The sequence below is a fragment of the Rattus norvegicus genome, chromosome 5 (assembly GCF_036323735.1).
Source record: "Rattus norvegicus strain BN/NHsdMcwi chromosome 5, GRCr8, whole genome shotgun sequence".
Classification (NCBI taxonomy): Eukaryota; Metazoa; Chordata; class Mammalia; order Rodentia; family Muridae; genus Rattus; species Rattus norvegicus.
In genome coordinates, this window is record NC_086023.1 from 133,017,166 (window position 1) to 133,038,242 (window position 21,077).

The following is a 21,077-nucleotide window of genomic DNA, read 5'->3' on the forward strand; positions in this document are numbered from 1 at the left end:
GCACAAGGCCCTGCGTTCAGTCCCCAGCTCCGAAAAAAAGAAAAAGAAAAAAAAACTTACTGAAAATAAAGGTACAACATACCTAAATTTATGGGATACAATGAAAGCAGTTCTAAGAGGAAAACTCATAGCTCTGAGAACCTCAAAAAAGAAACAGGAGAGAGCACACATTAGGAGCTTGACAGTTCACCTAAAACTCTAGAACAAAAAGAGGCAAATACATCCAAGAGTAGTAGAAGGCAGGAAATAATCAAATTCAGGGCTAAAATCAACCAAGTAGAAACAAAAAGGACTATACAAAGAATCAGCAAAACAAGGATATGATTCTTTAAGAAATTCAACAAGATAGATAAACCCTTAGCCAGACTAACCAGAGGGTACAGAGAGTATATCAAAATTAACAAAATCAGAAAAGAAAGGGGAAACATAATAACAGAATATGAGAAAATTCAAAGAATTATCAGACCCTACTACAAAAGTCTACACTAAACAAAACTGGAAAATCTGGATGAAATGGACACAGATAACAGGCACCAAAGTGAAATGAAGATCAGATAAACTATCTTAACAATCCCATAATCCCTAAAGAAATAGAAGCAGTTATTAAAAGTTTCCCAACCAAAAAGAGCCCGGGACCAGATGTGTTTAGTGCAAAATTCTATCACACCTTCATAGAAGATTTCCATTATAAATATCAATGCAAAAATGCTCAATAAAATTCTCACAAACCAAATCCAAGAACACATCAAAACCATCATCCAACCTGATCAAGTAGACTTCATTCCAGGGATGCAAGGATGGATCAATATATAGAAATTCATCAACATAATCCACTCTGTAAACAAACTCAAAGAAAGAAAAGCACATGGTTATTTCATTAGATGCTGAGAAATCATTTGAAAAATTCAAGACCCCTTTATGATAAAACTCTTGGAAAGAATGGGAACTCAAGGCCCATACCTAAATATAGTAAAAGCAATATACAGAAAACTAGTAGCCAACATCAGACTAAATGGAAAGAAACTTGAAGCAATCCCACTAAAATCAGAGGCTAGACAAGGCCACCTACTCTCTCCCTACATATTCAATATAGTACTTAAAGTGCTAGAGAGAGCACTCAAGATAACAAAAGGTCAAAGGGATACATATTGGACAGGAAGAAGTCAAAATATCACTATTTGTGGATGATATCATAGTATACTTAAGTGACCCCAAAAATTCTACAAAAGAACTATTAAGCCTGATAAACAATTCCAGCAAAGTGGCTGGTTATAAAATTAAACAAATCAATAGCCCTCTTCTACTCAAAGGATAAACAGGCTGAGAAAGAAATCAGGCAAAAAAATACCCTTCACAATAGTCACAAGTAACATAAAATACCTCAGTGTGACTCTAACCAAGCAAGTGAAAGATCTGTATGACAAGAACGTCAAGCTCTAAAGAAAGAAATTGGAGAAGATCTCAGAAGTTGGAAAGATCTCATATACTCATGGATTGGCAGGATCAATATTGTGAAAATGACCATCCTGCCCAATGCAATCTACAGATTTAATGTAATCCACATCAAACTCCTAACTCAATTCTTCAGAGAGTTAAAAGGAGCAACTTGCAAATTCATCTGAAATAACAAAAAAACAAGAATAGTGAAACATATCCTCAACAATACAAGAACTTCTGGGGGAAATCACCATCCCTGACTTCAAGCTGTATTACAGAGCAATAGTGATAAAAAAACTGTATGGTATTGGTACAAAGACAGGCAGGTAGATCAATGGATCAGAACTGAAGACAGAAATGAACCAATACACCTATGGTCACTTGATTTTTGACAAAGGATCTAAAACCATCCAGTAGGAAAAAGATACCATTTTTAACAAAATGGTGCTGGTTCAACTGGAGGTCAGCATGTAGAAGAATGCAAATCAATCCATTCTTATCACCCTGTACAAAGCTAAAGTCCAAGTGAATCAAAGACCTCTACATCAAACCAGATACACGCAAACTGATAGAAGAAAAGTGGGGGAAAGCCTCAAACACATGGGCACTATGGAAATTTTCCTGAAGAGAACACCAATGACTTATGTTCTAAGATCAAGAATCGACAAAGGGGATATCATAAAATTGCAAAGCTTCTATAAGGCAAAGGACACTGTCATTGGGACAAAACAGCAACCAACAGATTGGGAAAAGATCTTTACCAATCCTACATCTGATAGAGGGTTAATTTCCAATATATACCAAGAACTCAAGAATTTATACTCCAAAGAATCAAATAACCTTATTTTAAAAATGGGGTACATAGCTAAAGAAATAATTATCAACTGAAGAATATCAAATGGCTGAGAAGTATCTTTAAAAATGTTCAGCATGCTTAATTATCAAAAAAAAATGCAAATCAAAATGACCCTGAGATTCCACCTCATACCAGTCAGAATGGCTAAGATCAAAAACTCAGGTGACAACAGATGCTGGCAAGGATGTGGAGAAAGAAAAACACTCCTCCATTGTTGGTGGGATTGCAAGATGGTACAACCAGTCTGGAAATGAGTCTGGAGGTTCCTCAGAAATTTGGAAATAATACTACCTGAGGACCCAGCTATACCATTCCTGGGCATATACCCAAAAGATGCTCCAACATATAACAAGGACACATGCTCCATTGTGTTCATAACAGCCTTATTTATAATAGCCAGAAGCTGGAAAGAACCCAGATGTGCTTCAACAGAAGGATGGACAAAGAAAATGTGGTATATCTACACAATAGAATACTACTCATCTATTAAAACAATGACCATAAAATTCATAGGCAGTGAGGTAACACAGCAACAAAACAATACACATGGTATGCACTAACTGATAAGTGGATATTAGCCCAAATACTCAGAATACCCAAGATATGATCCCCAGACCACATGAAGCTCAAGAAGGACAACCAAACTACAGATGCTTCAATCCTTCTTAAAGGGGGAAACAAAAATCTTCGTAGGGGGAGATATGAAGAAAGTTTAGAACAGATATTGAAGGAATGCCTATTCAGAGCCTGCCCCACCTGGGGATCCAGCTCATATACATACAGCCATCATACCCAGACAATATTGCTGATGCCCAGAAGTCCATGCTGACAGGAGGCTGATAAAGCTGTGTCCTGTGTGGCTCTGCCAGAGCATGACAAATACAGAGGTGACCGCTAGCAGCTAACCATTGAACTGAGAATGGGGTCCTCATTGGAGGAGTTAGAGAAAGGGTTGAAGAAGTTAAAGGGATTTGCATCCCCATAAGAACAACAATACCAACCAACCAGAGCTTACAAGGACTAAACTACCATCCAAAGAGTACGTACACATGGACAGACCCATGATTCCAGCTGCACATGTAGCAAAGTATGGCCTTGTTGGGCACCAATAGGAGAAGTCCTTGGTCCTGCCAAGGCTGGATCCCCCCCCCAGTGTAGGGGAATGTCAGGGCAGGGAGGTGGGAAGGAGAGGGTGGTTGCATAGGGGAACACCCTCATATAAGAAGGGGAAGGGGGAATACGGTAGGGGGTTTATGGATGAGTAACCAGGAAAGGGGATATCATTTGAAATGTAAATAAAAATATCCTATAAAAAAATAAAGCATCTTCAACAAATTTTGCTGTACTATCTGTTTGTCTGCATGTAGAAAAATGCAAATAGATCCTTTTTTATCACCCTAGACAAACGTCAGGTTCAAGTAGATCAAAGACCAAAAATCTGATTCACTAAACCTGATTGAAGAGAAAGTAGGAAATATCCTTGAATGCATTGGCACAGGAGACACTAATCAGAAATTAATTGATAAGTGGGACCTCATGATATTGAAAAACACTGCAAGGCAAAGGACATTCTTCAAAGAACAAAACAGCAGCCTATAGAATGGGAAAAGATATCCCTGCATTTAACAGATGACTGATATCCAAAATATATAAAGAACTAAAAAAAAAAAAAAAAAAAAAAAAAGACATCACCAAACCAAATGGGATACAGATCTAAACAGAATTCGCAAAACATGAATCTCTAATGTCCAAAAGTACTTTTTAAATGTTCAATATTCTTAGCCATGGGGGAAATTCTAATCCAATGGACCCTGTGATTCCATCGTACAGCATCAGAATGACTAAGATAAAAACTCAACCGACAGCTTATACTGGCAAGAATGTGGAGCAAAGGGAACATTCCTCAGTTGCTGGTGGGAGTGCAAAATTGTACTGTTACTTTGGAAGTTAATTTGGTGGTTTATCATAAAATTGGTTACAGATCTACCTCAAGACCTAGCTATACCACTACTGGACATATACCTAAACGACACTCCATTCTACCACAAAAACACTACCTCAACTATGTCCATAACAGCTTTATTCATAATTATCAGAAACTGGAAACAACCTAGATGTCACTCAGCTGAAGAGTGGATAAAGGAAACATGGCACACTTACACAATGAAGTATTACTCGGTTATTTAAAACAACGGCATCACGACATTTGCAGGCAAATAAATGGAATTAGAAAAGATCATCCTGAGCAAGGTAACCCAGACCCAGAAAGACAAAATTGGACAGAGCATCTTTGGGAAAAGCCAGAAAACTAGAGTAATGGAAACTCCCAGGAATCTGTGAGGGTTACCTTAGCTAAGACTCCTATCTATAGGGGATATAGATCCTGAACTGGCTATCCTCTGTAACTAGGCAAGACTTCCAATGAAGGTATTGGGACACCAATCCAGCCACAGAACGTTCAACATAACAATTTGTAATGCCTACAAGATATGCAGATAAAGCAGAAATTGAGGAATCTGCCAAGCAATGACAGGTCCAGCTTGAATCCCATGCCATGAGAGGTAACCCACCCTCGATATCATTAATGACATTCTATTATACTTGCAGACAGCAGCCTAGCCCAACCAGCATCAGAGAGTGTTCATCTACCAACTGATGGGAACAGATCCGCAGACCCGCATCCAAACATTAGACAGAGCTTTGAAGAGAGGAAGGGATGATTATAGGAACAAGGGGGTCAAGGACACTACAAGAAAACCTACAGAATCAACTAACTTGTGTCCATAGGGACCCACAGAGACAGAACCACCTACCAGGGAACATTCATGGAACTGACATAGGTCCTCTGAATATATGTAGCAGTTGTGCAACTTGGTCTCCATGTGGGACTCCTAATGGTGGGAGCAAGGTCTATCCCTGACTCTGCTGAGTACCTTTAGTACCCTTTGCCCTTACTGGGCTTCATTGTCTAGCCTCAAAAGAAGATGAGCCTAGTCTTACTAAAACTTGATATGCCAAGACAGGTTGATATCCATGGGAGGCCTCCCATTTTCTAAAGAGTAAGGGAGGAAGAAAGAATGGATGGAAGGATTCTAGCTGGGGAATGACTTGGAGGAGAGGAGGAAGGGGAAACTGTGACTGGGATGTAGAGTAAATTAATTAACTAATTAAAAATGTTAAGAAGAATGCTTTATTTGGCTCATGATGTTAGACAGATTATTCCAAAGTTGCTTTGCTCCTTTGTTTCTGGGCCACTGATGAGTCAAGAAATATGGAGGGTAAAATGGATGTGTCAGACTGCTAGCTTGGAGCTTGTGTATATTGCTCTGAGACATAGAGAACAGTAAAATGTATTTTTTTCTTCAATACTGGCCAGCCATTTAAGACGAGTGACTAGCACATCAAATCTCACCCTCCACAACACACACTGAACTTAAGGCTTATGAGAACTCTGGCATGGTCTGTGATAAGGATCACCAGTCTATCACAGGCTGCCAGGCTTCAATATGGTTGAAACTTTGTTTTTATGTCTCCCTCCATTATCTGGCATGGGAGTGGAGGCTGTTTCCTGCTTGTCTGTGTGTAGTCATCCTAATACTATGCTTTTAAGCTGCCCTGTCATCACTTCCTGGTGCTTTTCTCTATTTTTCCATTCAGAATATGATCTTTCTCTTGTTACCTTGACTTATCTTAACCACAAAGACACATACAGAAAACTTCTAATCTTCTTTTTATCCCAGAAGTTTTAAATGCTGTTTTCCAGATGATACAAATCAATAGTTTTAAAGAAAAAATAATATTCAATGGTCCAAATCTAGAAATAGTTTGTGTGGAAGTCATATGACTTTTGAATCCTTAACCTGCAACACAGATTGAGAGATCATTGTTCAATTATTTCAATACTTTCTTTAAGATTTACTTTCTATGTATGTGTACATGTGTGGAGGTGAGTGTCTGTGAGTTTAAATGAGCATGCATGAGTGTGTGGAGTCCAGAGGAGGACACTGGATTCCCTAGAGCTGGAGTTACAAATAGTTGCCAGCCATCCAATATGGGTGCTAGGAACAAAAATGCTCATCAAAGAAAACAATTGTTCTTAACTTCTGAGTCTTCTCTCCAGCACCAAATGCCATTCTTTAAAATATTTTCCATAGCATCCAGTATTTTTCTGATTTTCAGCAACTCCAATAGTGCAGCTTTATAGCAATTTATAGCATGTAACATAACTTCACATTTATTCCTTTACTCAATTCTCTTCTTAGTTTGACTCATTGACTAAAACAATGGATATTTGATAGAAAAGCTTACCTGGTAGATCAATACTTCTCTTTTTCTCCTGATTAGTAGTTACATTGTAAATGGAGCAAGTAATAGGACCTTGTACTCTGTTCTTCAGAAGAATGCTGCTCTTCAAATACAACCCAGCTCTATCCTGAGAGTCAAATGTGGTTGAATGTGGAATTATATTCCCCTTGCTGTCTTTCCATGTCATCTCAGCAGGTGGGATCAAACTTCCTGAAGCACATTCCACCAGTACCCCTTCTGTATTTGGAACCCGGATGTTAATCTGTATATCCAAGCTCATAGCTAGGAAGAAGAGAAAGATGGCATTATGATTCAGTGTGCATTCAAGAGTTGAGAAATTTGTGAAAGTGCTCATTCCCAGGGGTCTGCTGCTTGTGTCCCATTGGGAATGTGAATAGCCACAATTAGGGCAAAAGCATTGATCCAAGTCAAATGCAAACTGGGAAGACACAAAAATATAATCAGAGAAAAACAAGAAATAAGCAAAAAGAGAAAGTCACAGACTAGAAACTATGTATACTAAATCTAAGAAAGGAAGTGTGAAACAAGATTACAAGCACTATAAATCAAGTTTATTTTTTTCTAAAATGTGAAAACACTAGAAGACATATTTATTTAAAGAGACATCATAATGATATCAATAAGAATATGCAAGGATGTTTAACATCATCACCCATCAGAAAAATGCAAAACAAAACCTCATTGAGACATACTTGACCCCACTACAATGTTGAAGAACAGGACTGACATTGCCACAGATAAAAGACAGAGAGCTCTCTGGATAGGAAAGCACCAGTATGTACTAAACTATATATATTCACAACCCAGAAATTTTTAGTAGATATTAACATATTTTTAAAATATTAATGGTGACATTAGTCATAATAGCCCCCAAACTCACGCAAAGTATTAAAAATAATACAAGCATATCCTAATACTAATACTGAAAACAAATGTAAAAGGATAAATGATAGTTCAGTATATTTATATAATAGAACACAGATAAATTGATTTTGACTGATCACATGATGGAACTTTCCACAACTATAAAAACAATAGCAAAATATTCTCATAAAATTTACTCAAACAAATCAGTAGCCTTCATCTATTCAAAGGATAAACAGGCTGAGAAAGAAATTCAGGAAATGACACCCTTCACAATAGTTCCAAATAATATAAAATATCTTGGTGTGACTTGTGACCAAGCAAGTGAAAGATCTGTATGACAAGAACTTCAAGTCTCTGAAGAAAGAAATTGAAGATCATCTCAGAAGATGGAAAAATCTCCCATGCTCATGATTGGCAGGATTAATATACTAAAAATGGACATTTTGCCAAAAGCAATCTACAGATTCAATGCAATCCCCATCAAATTTCCTACTCAATTCTTTATAGAAATAGAGCAATTTGCAAATTCATTTGGAACAACACAAAACCCAGGATAGCGAAAATTATCCTCAACAATAAAAGAATTTCTGGGGGAATCACCATCCCTGACGTCAAGCAGTATTACAGAGCAATAGTGATAAAAACTGTATGGCGTTGGTACAGAGACAAGCAGATATATCAGTGGAATAAAATTGAAGAACCAGAAATGAACCTACACACCTATGGTCACTTGATCTTTGACAAAGGAGATAAAATCATAAAACAAACGACAAATAGCATTTTCAACAAATGGTGGTGGTTCAACTGGAGGTCAGCATGTAGAAGAATACAAATCAATCCATTCTTATCACCTTATATAAATCTTAAGTCCACGTGGAACAAGGACTACCACATCAAATCAGATATGCTTAAAGTAATAGAAAAAAAGTGGGGAAGAGTCTCGAACACATGGGCACTGGGAAAAATTTCCTGAACAAAACAACAATGGCTTATGCTCTAAGATCAAGAATCGACAAATGGGATCTCATATAACTGCACAGCTTCTGTAAGGCAAAGGACACTGTCATTAGGACAGAATGGCAACCAACATATTAGGAAAAGATCTTTACCAGTCCTACATCAGATAGAGGGCTAATATCTAAAATATACAAAGAACTCAAGAAGTTAGACTCCAGAGAGCCAAAGAACCCTATTAAAAATGGGGCACAGAACTAAACAAAACATTCTCAGCTGTGGAACATCGAATGGCCAAAAGGCACCTAAAAAAATGTTCAACATCCTTAGTCATCAAGGAAATGCAAATCAAAACAATCCTGAGATTCCACCTCACACCAGTCAGAATGGCTAAGATCAAAAACTCAGGTGACAGCAGATGCTGGCGAGGAGGTAGAGAAAAAGGAACACTCCTCCATTGTTGGTGAGATTGCAGACTGGTATAACCTCTCTGGAAATCAGTTTGGAGGTTCCTCTGAAAATTGGACATTCCACTACCTGAGGTCTCAGCTATACCTCTCCTGGGTATATACCCAAAAGATGCTCCAACATACAACAAAGACACATGATCCACTATGTTCATAGCAGCCTTATTTATAATAGCCAGAAGCTGGAAAGAACCCAAATGCCCTTCAACAGAGGAATGGATTCGAAAAATGTGGTACATCTACACAATGGAGTACTACTCAGCTATCAAAACCAATGACTTCATGAAATTTATAGGCAAATGGAATGAACTAAAAAACATCATCCTGAGTGAGGTAACCCAATCAGAGAAAAATGCACTTGGTGTGTACTCATTGAAAAATGGATATTAGACCAAAAGCTTGAATTACCCAAGATGCAATCCACAGATCACAGGAAGCTCAAGAAGAAGGATGACCAAACTGTGGATGTTCCCACTCCAGCTTAAAAGGGGGAACAAAAATATCCGTAGGAGGGGATATGGAGGCAAAGTTTAGAGCAGAGACTGAAGGAACAGCCATTCAGAGCCTGCCCCACATGTGACCCATATATATAAACAGCCACCAAAACTAGGTAAGATTGATGAAGCTAAAAAGTGCATGCTGAAAGGGACTGGATATAGATCTCTTCTGAGAGAGACAACCAGAGCATGTCAAATACAGAAGTGAATATGGGCAGCAAACCACTGAACTGAGAATAGAACCCCCTTTGAGGGAATTAGAGAAAGGATTGAAAGAGCTGAAGGGGCTTGCAACACCATAAGAACAACAATGCCAACCAACCAGAACTTCCAGGAACTAAACCACTACCCAAAGACTATACATGGACTGGCTCAGGGCTCCAACTGCATATGTAGCAGGGAATAGACTTGTTCGGGTACCAGTAGAAGGGGAAGCCCATGGTCCTGCCAAGTTTGGACCCCCCAGTGCAGGGAAATGTCAGGGGAGTAAGGGGGCTGGATGTGGAGGAATACCCATATGGGGGAGGGGGGAGGGATGGGGGCTTATTGGCAGGAAACCGGAAAAGGGAATAACATTTGAAATATAAATAAATATATCTAATATAAAAAATTTCAAAATGTTACTTAAAATTCACATTTTAAAAGCAATTTTGAAAGTGTGTACAGAGTATATTTGAATTTATTGAAAAGAATACATACACACATATACATATATATAGTGCTTTCATACATATGTGTACGTATTTCTTTATATATACATACATGTAGTCATGAATGTTTTATACTTGGTGTACATATGTAATATAATCTCAGCATTGATATATAAGACGAAAATTATATTAGCTTCTTTGGAGATTAATTCGTGACTTCATAGCTATAGGAATGATGATATTTCACAATGAATTCATTGTACTACTATTTTTTATTTATATCATCAGATGTAAATGAAGCTATTAGCCTCCTTGTAAAAGAAATTTCCAGCAAATGGTGGCCCTCCTGGAAACTACGGCTAGACTAACATGTAGAGATCAAAGGACTGTGGGGAGTTCAACCCAGTAGATACAACTACATTGTAGATTCTGCATCTATGGCTTAAAGAACATAACAGAAGATGGGGTGGAAAAATTGTAAGAGCTAAAATGTAGGAGATCTACACTAAGACATTCTTTCCTAGAAATGGCTGCACCCTGAAACAATGGCAACAGTAATAAGCATATTAACATAGAAGGAGAAAAATTTTGCAGGATCTCACACAAGACAAAACACTACAAGCAACTAATGATTACTGGAGAAGGAACCCCTTTCATTGGTTGTCCAATGCAGAATGGTCAGCACTGGGACCATATACATACAAAAATGCAAGCTCAACGATTATATTTACATATTTTTACATATTCAAAATGCATGATTGAATGATGTCTGATTGAATGATTATATGACACTAAAAATCTATTAAATTGAAATGGGGAGGAGGATATAAGAGGAATTGGAACTAGGATGTATGGGAGGAACTGAAGCAAGGAAAGTGATATAATTCTGTTATAATTAAAAATATATTACAGGGAATAGAAAGTTGGAAGAGACAGGAAGGAGTGAGTAAGAAACTGTAGCAGGACAATATGGCAGGTCTACAGGATCCTGAATAATGGTCACGTCAATGCCACTATCAATTTTCTTGATTCTCATCTGCTTCACATATTATGTGATATTTAGAAAATATTGGTTAAAAACTGGAGCTACCCCTGCGCTCCAGACCCGGCCCAGAGCTGAAGGGACCTGGTCAACAGTTCTCTGCACCCAAATCCCGTGGGAGGGAGAGCTAAACCTTCAGAGGGGCAGACACACTGGGGAAGGCAGAAGAGAATACACTCTAGCCACATTTCTGACTCCAGAGAAAAACACCTAATGCCACCTGGGACCCCGTTGCACGGGAGCTCAGGGAAAAGTCAGGGCAGGCCCTCCTGGTTGCCGCCCGCATGGAGAGCTCAAGAGCAGCCCATCATGAGCAACTTGAGCCACAGGACCACAGGTAAGACCAACTTTTCTGCTCCAAGTGACCTGCCTGGTGGACTCAGGACACAGGCCCACAGGAACAGCTGAAGACCAGTAGACAGGAAAGACTACACGCTTGAAAGCAGAACACTCTGTTCCCATAACTGGCTGAAAGAAAACAAGAAAACAGGTCTATAGCACTCCTGACACACAGGCCTATAGGACAGTCTAGCCACTGCCAGAAATAGCAGAACAAGGTAACACCAGAGACAACCTGATGGCGAGAGTCAAGCGCAGGAACCCAAGCAACAGAAACCGAAACTACATGGCATCATCGGAGCCCAATTCTCTCACCAAAGCAAACACTGAATATCCAAACATGCCAGAAAAGCAAGATCTAGATTTAAAATCACATTTGATCATGATGCTGGAGGACTTCAAGAAACACATGAAGAACTCCCTTAGAGAAACACAGGAAAACATAAGTAAACAAGTAGAAGGCTATAGAGAGGAATCACAAAAATCCCTCAAAGAATTCCAGGAAAACACAATCAAACAGGTAAAGGAATTAAAAATGGGAAGAGAAGCAATAAAGAAAGCACAAAGGGAAACAACCCTGAATGTAGAAAACCAAAGGAGAGACAAAGAGTGGTAGATACAAAAATTACCAACAGAATACAAGAGATAGAAGAGAGAATCTCAGGAGCAGAAGATTCCATGGAAATCATTGACACAACTCTCAAAGATAATGGAATGGAAAAGGACTGGTCCAAAACATGCAGGAAATCCAGGACACAATGAGAAGATCAAAAATAAGAATAATAGGTATAGAAGAGAGTGAAGACTACAAGCTCAAAGGACCAGTAAATATTTTCAAAAAAATCATAGAAGAAAACTTCCCTAACCTAAAGAAAGAGATGCCCATAAACATACAAGAAGCCTAAAGAACTCCAAATACATTGGACCAGAAAAGAAAATCCTCCCATCACATAATAGTCAAAATACCAAATCCACAAAACAAAGAAAGAACATTAAAAGTAGTAAAGGAAAAGGTCAAGTAACATATAAAGGCAGACCTATCAGAATCACACCAGACTTCTCGCCAAAGATTACAAAAGCCAGAAGATCCTGGACAGAAGTCAGACAGACCCTAATAGAACACAAATGCCAGTCCAGGTTACTGTACCCAGCAAAATTCTCAATAAACATAGATGGAAAAAACAAGATATTCCATGATGAAGCAAAATTTACACAATACCTTTCTACAAATCCAGCGCTACCAAGGATAATAAATGGTAAAGCCCAACATAAGGAGGCAGGCTACACCCTAGAAAGGGCGAGAAACTAATCGTCTTGCCAACAAAACAAAGAGAAGAAAAGCACAAAAACATAACCTCACATCCTAATACAAATATACCAGGAAGCAATAATCACTATTCCTTAATATCTCTCAATATCAATGGTCTCAACTCCCCAATAAAAAGACATAGATTAACAAACTGGATACGCAATGAGGACCCTGCATTCTGCTGCCTACAGGAAACACACCTCAGAGACAAAGACAGATATTACCTCAGAGTAAAAGACTGGAAAGCAACTTTCCAAGCCAATGGTCTGAAGAAGCAAGCTGGAGTAGCCATTCTAATATCAAATAAAATCAATTTTCAACTAAAAGTCATGAAAAAAGATAAGGAAGGACACTTCATGTTCATCAAAGGAAAAATCCACCAAGATGAACTCTCAATCCTAAATATCTATGTTCCAAATACAAGGGCACCTACATACATAATAGAACCCTTAAAAAGTTCAAAGCACACATTGCACCTCACACAATACAAGTAGGAGATTTCAACACACCACTCTCATCATTGTACAGATCATGGAAACAGAAATTAAACAGAGACATAGACAGACTAATAGAAATAATGAACCAAATGGACTTAACAGATATTTATGGAACATTCTATCCTAAAACAAAGGATATACGTTCTTCTCACCACCTCATGGTACTTTCTCCAAAATTGACCATAAAACTGGTCATAAAACAGGCCTCAACAGATACAGAAAGGTAGAAATAAGCCCAGGCGTCCTATCAGACAACCATGGGCTAAAGCTGGACTTCAATAAAAATAAGGGAAGAACGCACACATATACATAGAAGTTGAACAATGCTCTACTCAATGATAACCTGGTCAAGGAAAAAGAAAGAAAGAAATTAAAGACTACTTAGAATTTAATGAAAATGAAGGTACAACATACCCAAACTTATGGGACACAATGAAAGCTATGCTAAGAGGAAAACTCATAGTTCTGAGTGCCTGCAGAAAGAAACGGGAGAGAGCATATATCAGCAGCTTGACAGCTCACCTAAAAGATAAAGAACAAAAAGAATCAAATACACCGAGGAGGAGTAGAAGGCAGGAAATAATCAAACTCAGAGCTGAAATCAACCAAATAGAAACAAAAAGGACCATACATAGAATGAACATAGCCAAAAGTTGGTTCTTTGAGAAAATCAACAAGATAGATAAACCCTTAGCCAGACTAATGAGAGGATACAGAGAGTGTATTCAAATAAACAAAATCAGAAATGAAAAGGGAGACATAATTACAGAATCAGAGGAAATACAAAAAATCATCATATCCTACTAAAAAAGCATATATTCAACAAAACTTGAAAATCTGCAGGAAATGGACAATTTCCTAGACAGATACCAGGTACCGAAGTTAAATCAGAAACAGATAAACCAGTTAAACAACCCCATAACTCCTAAGGAAATAGAAGCAGTCATTAAAGGTCTCCCAACCAAAAAGAGCCCAGGTCCAGACGGGTTTAGTGCAGAATTCTATCAGACCTTCATAGAAGACCTCATACCAATATTATCCAAACTATTCCACAAAATTGAAACAGATGGATCACTCCCGAATTCCTTCTATAAAGCCACAATTACTCTTATACCTAAACCACACAAAGACCCAACAAAGAGAGAGCACTTCAGACCAATTTCCCTTATGAATATCGACGCAAAAATACTCAATAAAATTCTGGCAAACCGTATCCAAGAGCACATCAAAACAATCATCCACCATGATCAAGTAGGCTTCATCCCAGGCATGCAGGGATGGTTTAATATACGGAAAACCATCAACGTGATCCATTATATAAACAAACTGAAAGAACAAAACCACATGATCATTTCAATAGATGCTAAGAAAGCATTTGACAAAAGTCAACACCCCTTCGTGATAAGGTCCTGGAAAGAATAGGAATTCAAGGCCCATATCTAAACATAGTAAAAGCCATGTACAGCAAACCAGTCTCTAACATTAAACTAAATGGAGAGAAACTTGAAGCAACCCCATTAAAATCAGAGTCTAGACAAGGCAGCCCACTCTCTCTCACTACTTATTCAATATAGTTCTTGAAGTTCTAGCCAGAGCAATCAGACAACAAATGGAAGTCAAAGGATACAGATTGGAAAAAAAGAAGTCAAAATATCACTATTTGAAGATAATATGATAGTATATTTAAGCAATACCAAAAGTTCCGCCAGAGAAGGACTAAACCTGATAAACACCTTCAGCAAAGTGGCTGGGTATAAAATTAACTCAAATAAATCAGTAGCCTTCCTCTACACAAAAGAGAAACAAACTGAGAAAAAAATTAGGGAAATGACACCCTTCATAATAGTCCCAAATAATATAAAATACCTCGGTTTGATTTTAACCAAGCAAATAAATGATCTGTATGATAAGAACTCCAAGCCTCTGAAGAAAGAAATTGAAGAAGACCTCAGAAGATGGAAAGATCTCCCATGCTTATGGATTGGCAGGATTAATATAGTAAAAATGGCCATTTTACCAAAAGTGATCTACAAATTCAATGCAATCCCCATCAAAATACCAATCCAATTCTTCAGAGAGTTAGACAGAACAATTTGCAAATTCATCTGGAATAACAAAAAACCCAGGATAGCTAAAAGTATACTCCACAATAAAAGGACTTCTTGGGGAATCATGATCCCTGAACTCAAGCAGTATTACACAACAATAATGAAAAAAACTGCATGGAATTGTTACAGAGACAGAAAAGTAGACCTGTGGTATAGATTTGAAGAAGCAGAAATGAACCCACACACATATGGTCACTTGATTTTTGACAAAGGAGCCAAAAACATCCAATGGAAAAAAAGATAGCATTTTCAGCAAATGGTGCTGGTTCAACTGGAGGTCAGCATGTAGAAGAATGCAGATCGATCCATGCTTATCACCCTGTACAAAGCTTAAGTCCAAGTGGATCAAGGACCTCCACATCAAACCAGATACACTCAAACTAATAGAAGAAAAACTAGGGAAGCATCTGGAACATATGGGCACTGGAAAAAATTTCCTGAACAAAACACCAATGGTTTATGATCTAAGATCAAGAATCAACAAATGGGATCTCCTAAAACGGCAAAGCCTCTGTAAGGCAAAGGACACTGTGGTTAGGACAAAATGGCAACCAACAGATTGGGAAAAGATCTTTACCAAACCTACAACAGATAGAGGGCTTATATCCAAAATATACAAAGAACTCAAGAAGTTAGACCGCAGGGAGACAAATAACCCTATAAAAAATGGGGTTCAGAGCTAAACAAAGAATTCACAGCTGAGGAATGCCGAATGGCTGAGAAACACCTAAAGAAATGTTCAACATCTTTAGTCATAAGGGAAATGCAAATCAAAACAACCCTGAGATTTCACCTCACACCAGTGAGAGTGGCTAAGATCAAAAACTCAGGTGACAGCAAATGCTGGCGAGGATGTGGAGAAAGAGGAACACTCCTCCATTGTTGGTGGGATTGCAGACTGGTACAACCATTCTGGAAATCAGTTTGGAGGTTCCTCAGAAAATTGGACATTGAACTACCTGAGGATCCAGCTATACCTCTCTTGGGCAAATATCCAAAAGATACCCCAACATATAACAAAGACACGTGCTCCACTATGTTCATAGCAGCCTTACTTATAATAGCCAGAAGCTGGAAAGAACCCAGATGCCCTTCAACAGAGGAATGGATACAGAAAATGTAGTACATCTACACAATGGAATATTACTCAGCTATCAAAAACAATGACTTTATGAAATCCATAGGCAAATGGAGGGAACTGGAAAATGTCATCCTGAGTGAGGTAACCCAATCACAAAAGAACACACATGGTATGCACTCATCGATAAGTGGCTATTAGCCCAAATGTTTGAATTACCCTAGATGCACAGAACACATGAATTTCAAGAAGGATGACCAAAGTGTGAATGCTTCACTCCTTCTTTAAAAGGGGAACAGGAATACCCTTGGCAGGGAATAGGGAGGCAAAGTTTAGAACAGAGGCAGAAGGAACACCCATTCAGAGCCTGTTCCACATGTGGCCCATACATATACAGCTACCCAATTAGATAAGATGGATGAAGCAAAGAAGTGTAGGCCGACAGGAACCGGATGTAGATCTCTCCTGAGAGACACACCCAGAATATAGCAAAACTTATGCGGTGCCAGCAGCAATCCACTGAACTGATAACAGGACCCCCGTTGAAGGAATCAGAGAAAGGACTGGAAGAGCTTGAAGGGGCTTGAGACCCCATATGAACAAAAATGCCAACCAACGAGATCTTCCAGGGACTAAGCTACTGCCCAAAGACTATACATGGACTGACTCTGGGTTCCAACCTCATAGGTAGCAATGAACAGCCTAGTAAGGGCACCAGTGGAAGGGGAAGCCCTTGGTCCTGGTAAGACTGAACCCCCAGTGAACGGGATTGTTGTGGAGAGGATGGTAATGGGGGGAGGATGGGGAGCCAAACACCCATATAGAAGGGGAGGGGGAAGGGTTAGGAGGATGTTGACCCGGAAACCAGGAAGGAGAATAACAATCAAAATGTAAATAAGAAATACTCAAGTTAATAAAGATGGGGAAAAAGGAAAAAAAGAATATATTACAGATATATTGAAATTACAATTGTGTCATTCCTTTCTCTCTTTTTCTCCCTTCAAGCTCTCCCATGTACCCCTTGCTCTCTCTCAAATTTATAGCCCCTCTTTAAAAGTTATTGTTGCAAATATACTTTTTCTGTTATTTTGTTTCAGTTGTTTTGCTTTTGGAAAAGAATTTCATTATATAGCCCTAATTAGCCTGAAACTCTGATGTACACCAAATAGGCTTTTAACTCACAAAGATGCACCTGTCTTTGCCTCCCATGTGTTAGGATTAAAGGCTGCATCTTCACTTGGTTGACAGTTTTCTTTGCTATACCTAAACATTTAACTTCATAAAGTCCCATTTGCCTGTTACTGGCATTATTCCTTATGCTACTGAGTAGTGAATGTTACAAAATCAGTTTTGCTTCTACATAGAAGCAAAAATCCTTGAGACTGACACAGCCATCACAAACAGGATCTCACAGCAGCTGCAGTAATCTGCACTGGGCCTGCCTAAGATTGAACCTTTCCTTCCCACTATCCATGTATACCGAGGAGTAGACCCTGTGCTACAAACCTCAACAGCTCAATCCCACGCATAGAAAGTATGACCCTCAGGACTGCTGGCACATGAAGGCTCAGAAGTGAGATCAACATTACCACCCCAATACCTGACCCCCCTGAACCAAGGGCACATATGAACCACCTCCAAGCCAAGTAGCGGATTCTTTCCATTTGAATGTGTACCAAAAAGTAGACACTATCCTATACCCAAATCCCAAACAGAGAATGCTTAACCCCAAGGAGTGCTGATAGACCCAGGCTCACAGGCTCACAGGAGGGACATGCTCTAGTCAGAGACAGCAAGTACAGCTAACACCAGAGAAAACCATGTGGCAAGAGGAAAGTACAAGATAAACAACAGAAACCAATGTTACTTGGCTTCATCAGAACCCAGTTCTACCACCACAGCAAGCCCTGGATATCCCAACATGAAAAGCAGGATTCTGATCTAAAATCTATTCTCATGATGATGATAGAGGACTTTAAGAAGAACACAAGAGGGGCTGGAGAGTTGACTCAGAGGTTAAGAGCACTGTCTGCTCTTCCAGAGGTCCTGAGCTCAATTCTCAGCAACCACATGGTGGCTCATAACCATCTATAATCAGAACTGGTGCCCTCTTCTGGCCTGAAGGAATACATGCAGGCAGAAAGCTGTATGATGTATACATAATAAATAAATAAATAAATAAATGTTTTTTTTTAAAAAAAGGACACAAGTAACTCCCCTATAAAAAATACAGGAGAACACAGATAAAGAGGTAGAAGCCCTTAAACAGGAAACACATAAATCTCTTAAAGAAATAGAGGAAAACACAACCAAACAGGTGAAAGAATTGAACAAAACAATCCAGGATCTAAAAATAGAAATACAAACAATAAAGAAATCACAAAGGGAAACCATTCTGAAGATGGAATACCTGGGGAAAAGATCAGGAGTCATATATGTAAGCATCACCAACAGAATACAAAAGATAGTAGAGAGAATTTCAGGTGTAAAAGATACTACTTTTTGTTTGGAAAACACTAACACGAGTCAAGGAAAGGGGCTCGAGACCCCATATGAACAACAATGCCAACCAACCAGAGCTTCCAGGGACTAAGCCACTACCCAAAGACTATACATGGACTGACCCTGGGCTCCAACCTCATAGGTAGCAATGAATATCCTAGTAAGAGCACCAGTGGAAGGGGAAGCCCTTGATCCTGCCAAGACTGAACACCTAGTGAACGTGATTGTTGGGGGGAGTGTGGTAATGGGTGGAGGATGGGGAGGGGAAGCCCCTATAGAAGGGGAGGGGGAGGGGGATGTTGACCCAGAAACCGGGAAGGGGAATAACAATCGAAATGTAAATAAGAAATACTCAAGTTAATAAAGATTAAAAGAAAAAGATTGTCTTCAAAAAAAAGAGTCAAAGAAAATGCAAAATGCAAAAAGCTCCTAACCCAAAACATCCAGGAAATCCAAGACACAATGAGAAGATCAAACCTAAGAATAATAGATATAGAAGAGAGCAAAGATTCCAAATTCAAAGGGCCAATGAACATATCTTCAACAAAATCCTAGAAGAAAACTTTCCTAACCTGAAAAAGGAGATGCTCATAAAAATAATAAAAGCCTATAGAACTCCAAATAGACTGCACTAGAAAAGAACTTCCTCCCATTACATAATAATCAAAACACTAAATGCACAGAACAAAAAAAGAAAGAAAGAAAATTGAAAGTGGTAAGAAGAAAAGGTCAAATAACATATAAAGGCAGACCTATCAGAATTAAACCAGAATTCTCAACAGAGACTCTAGAAGCCAGAAGATCCTCGACAGATGTCATAAAGACCCTAAGAGAAAAAATATGCCAGCCTAGGCTACCATATTCACCAAAACACTCAATTAACATAGATAGAGAAAGCAATATTCCATCACCAAACCAAATTAAAACAACCACAAATCCTACAAATTCTACAAAGGATAATAGATGGAAAGGTCCACCACAAGAAGGGAAACTACACCCAAGGAAAAGCAAGAAATTAATCTTCCCACAACAAACCCAAAAGAAGAGAGCCATAAAAACAAAATTCCACAACAAAAATAACAAGAAGCAACAATCCTTGGTCTTTAATTTCTCTTAACCAACAAACTGGATTCCCCAACTAAAAGACATAGACTAACAAACTGGACACTTAAAAGGACCCAAAATTTTGATATGTATAAGAAATATCCCTCAGTGACAGAGACAGACACTTCTAAGCCCCAAGAAACAAGTTGGACTAGCCATTCTAATATCCAATAAAATCAAGTTTAACGAAAAAGTTATCAAAAAAAAAGACAAAGAAGGACACTTTATAATCATCAAAGAAAAATCAACCAAGACAAACTTTCAATTCTGAACATCTATGCTCCAAATGCAAGGGCACCTACATTTGTAAAAGAAACAATACTAACACTCAAAGCAAACATTGAACCTCATACAACAATAGTGAGAGACTTCAACTTCTCACTCTCACCAAGGGACACATCATGGAAACAGAAACTAAACAGATACACAGTAAAACTAATAGAAGTTTTGAACCAAATGGATTTAAAATATATCTACAGAACATTTCAACCCTAAAACAAAAAAATATACCTTCTTATAAGCACCTCACAGTACCTTCTCCAAAACTGACAATATAAACAACCCTCAACAGTTACAAGAATATTGAAATAATCCCATGCTTTCTATCAGATCACCATGGACTAAGGCTGGCCTTCAATAACAACAAAAACAACAGAAAGCCCACCTACACGTGGAAGCTGAACAACTCTCTACACAATGGTAACTTGGACAGGGAATAAAGAAAAAAATTTTCAGAATTTAACACGAATGAAAACACAAAGTACCCAAACTTATGGGACACATAAGAGGAAAACACATAGCTCTGAGTGCCTCCATAAAGAAATTGGAGAGATCATACATTAGCAGCTTGAAAGTATAGAACAAAAAGATGAAAATACACCCAAGTGGAATAGGCAGCAGGAAATAATCAAACTCAAGGATGAAACAAAGAGAACTATATAAACAATTAACAAAAGCAGGAGCTCCTTCTTTTAAAAATTCAACAAGATAGATAAACCCTTATCCAGACTAACCAGAGGGCATGGAGACAGTATACAAATTAAC

At 38.5% G+C, this 21,077-nt stretch overlaps 1 protein-coding gene across 1 annotated transcript in view; it reads right to left on the bottom strand.

The window, feature by feature from the left end:
- The window catches only part of Skint10 (selection and upkeep of intraepithelial T cells 10), a 42,795-nt gene that overhangs the window by 11,389 nt on the left and 10,329 nt on the right, over positions 1 to 21,077 (bottom strand). The window contains exon 4 of the mRNA XM_056985551.2: positions 6,602 to 6,880. Within this exon, the coding sequence (XP_056841531.1) occupies positions 6,602 to 6,880 (279 nt within the window). The remainder of the gene's footprint in view (positions 1 to 6,601; positions 6,881 to 21,077) is intronic.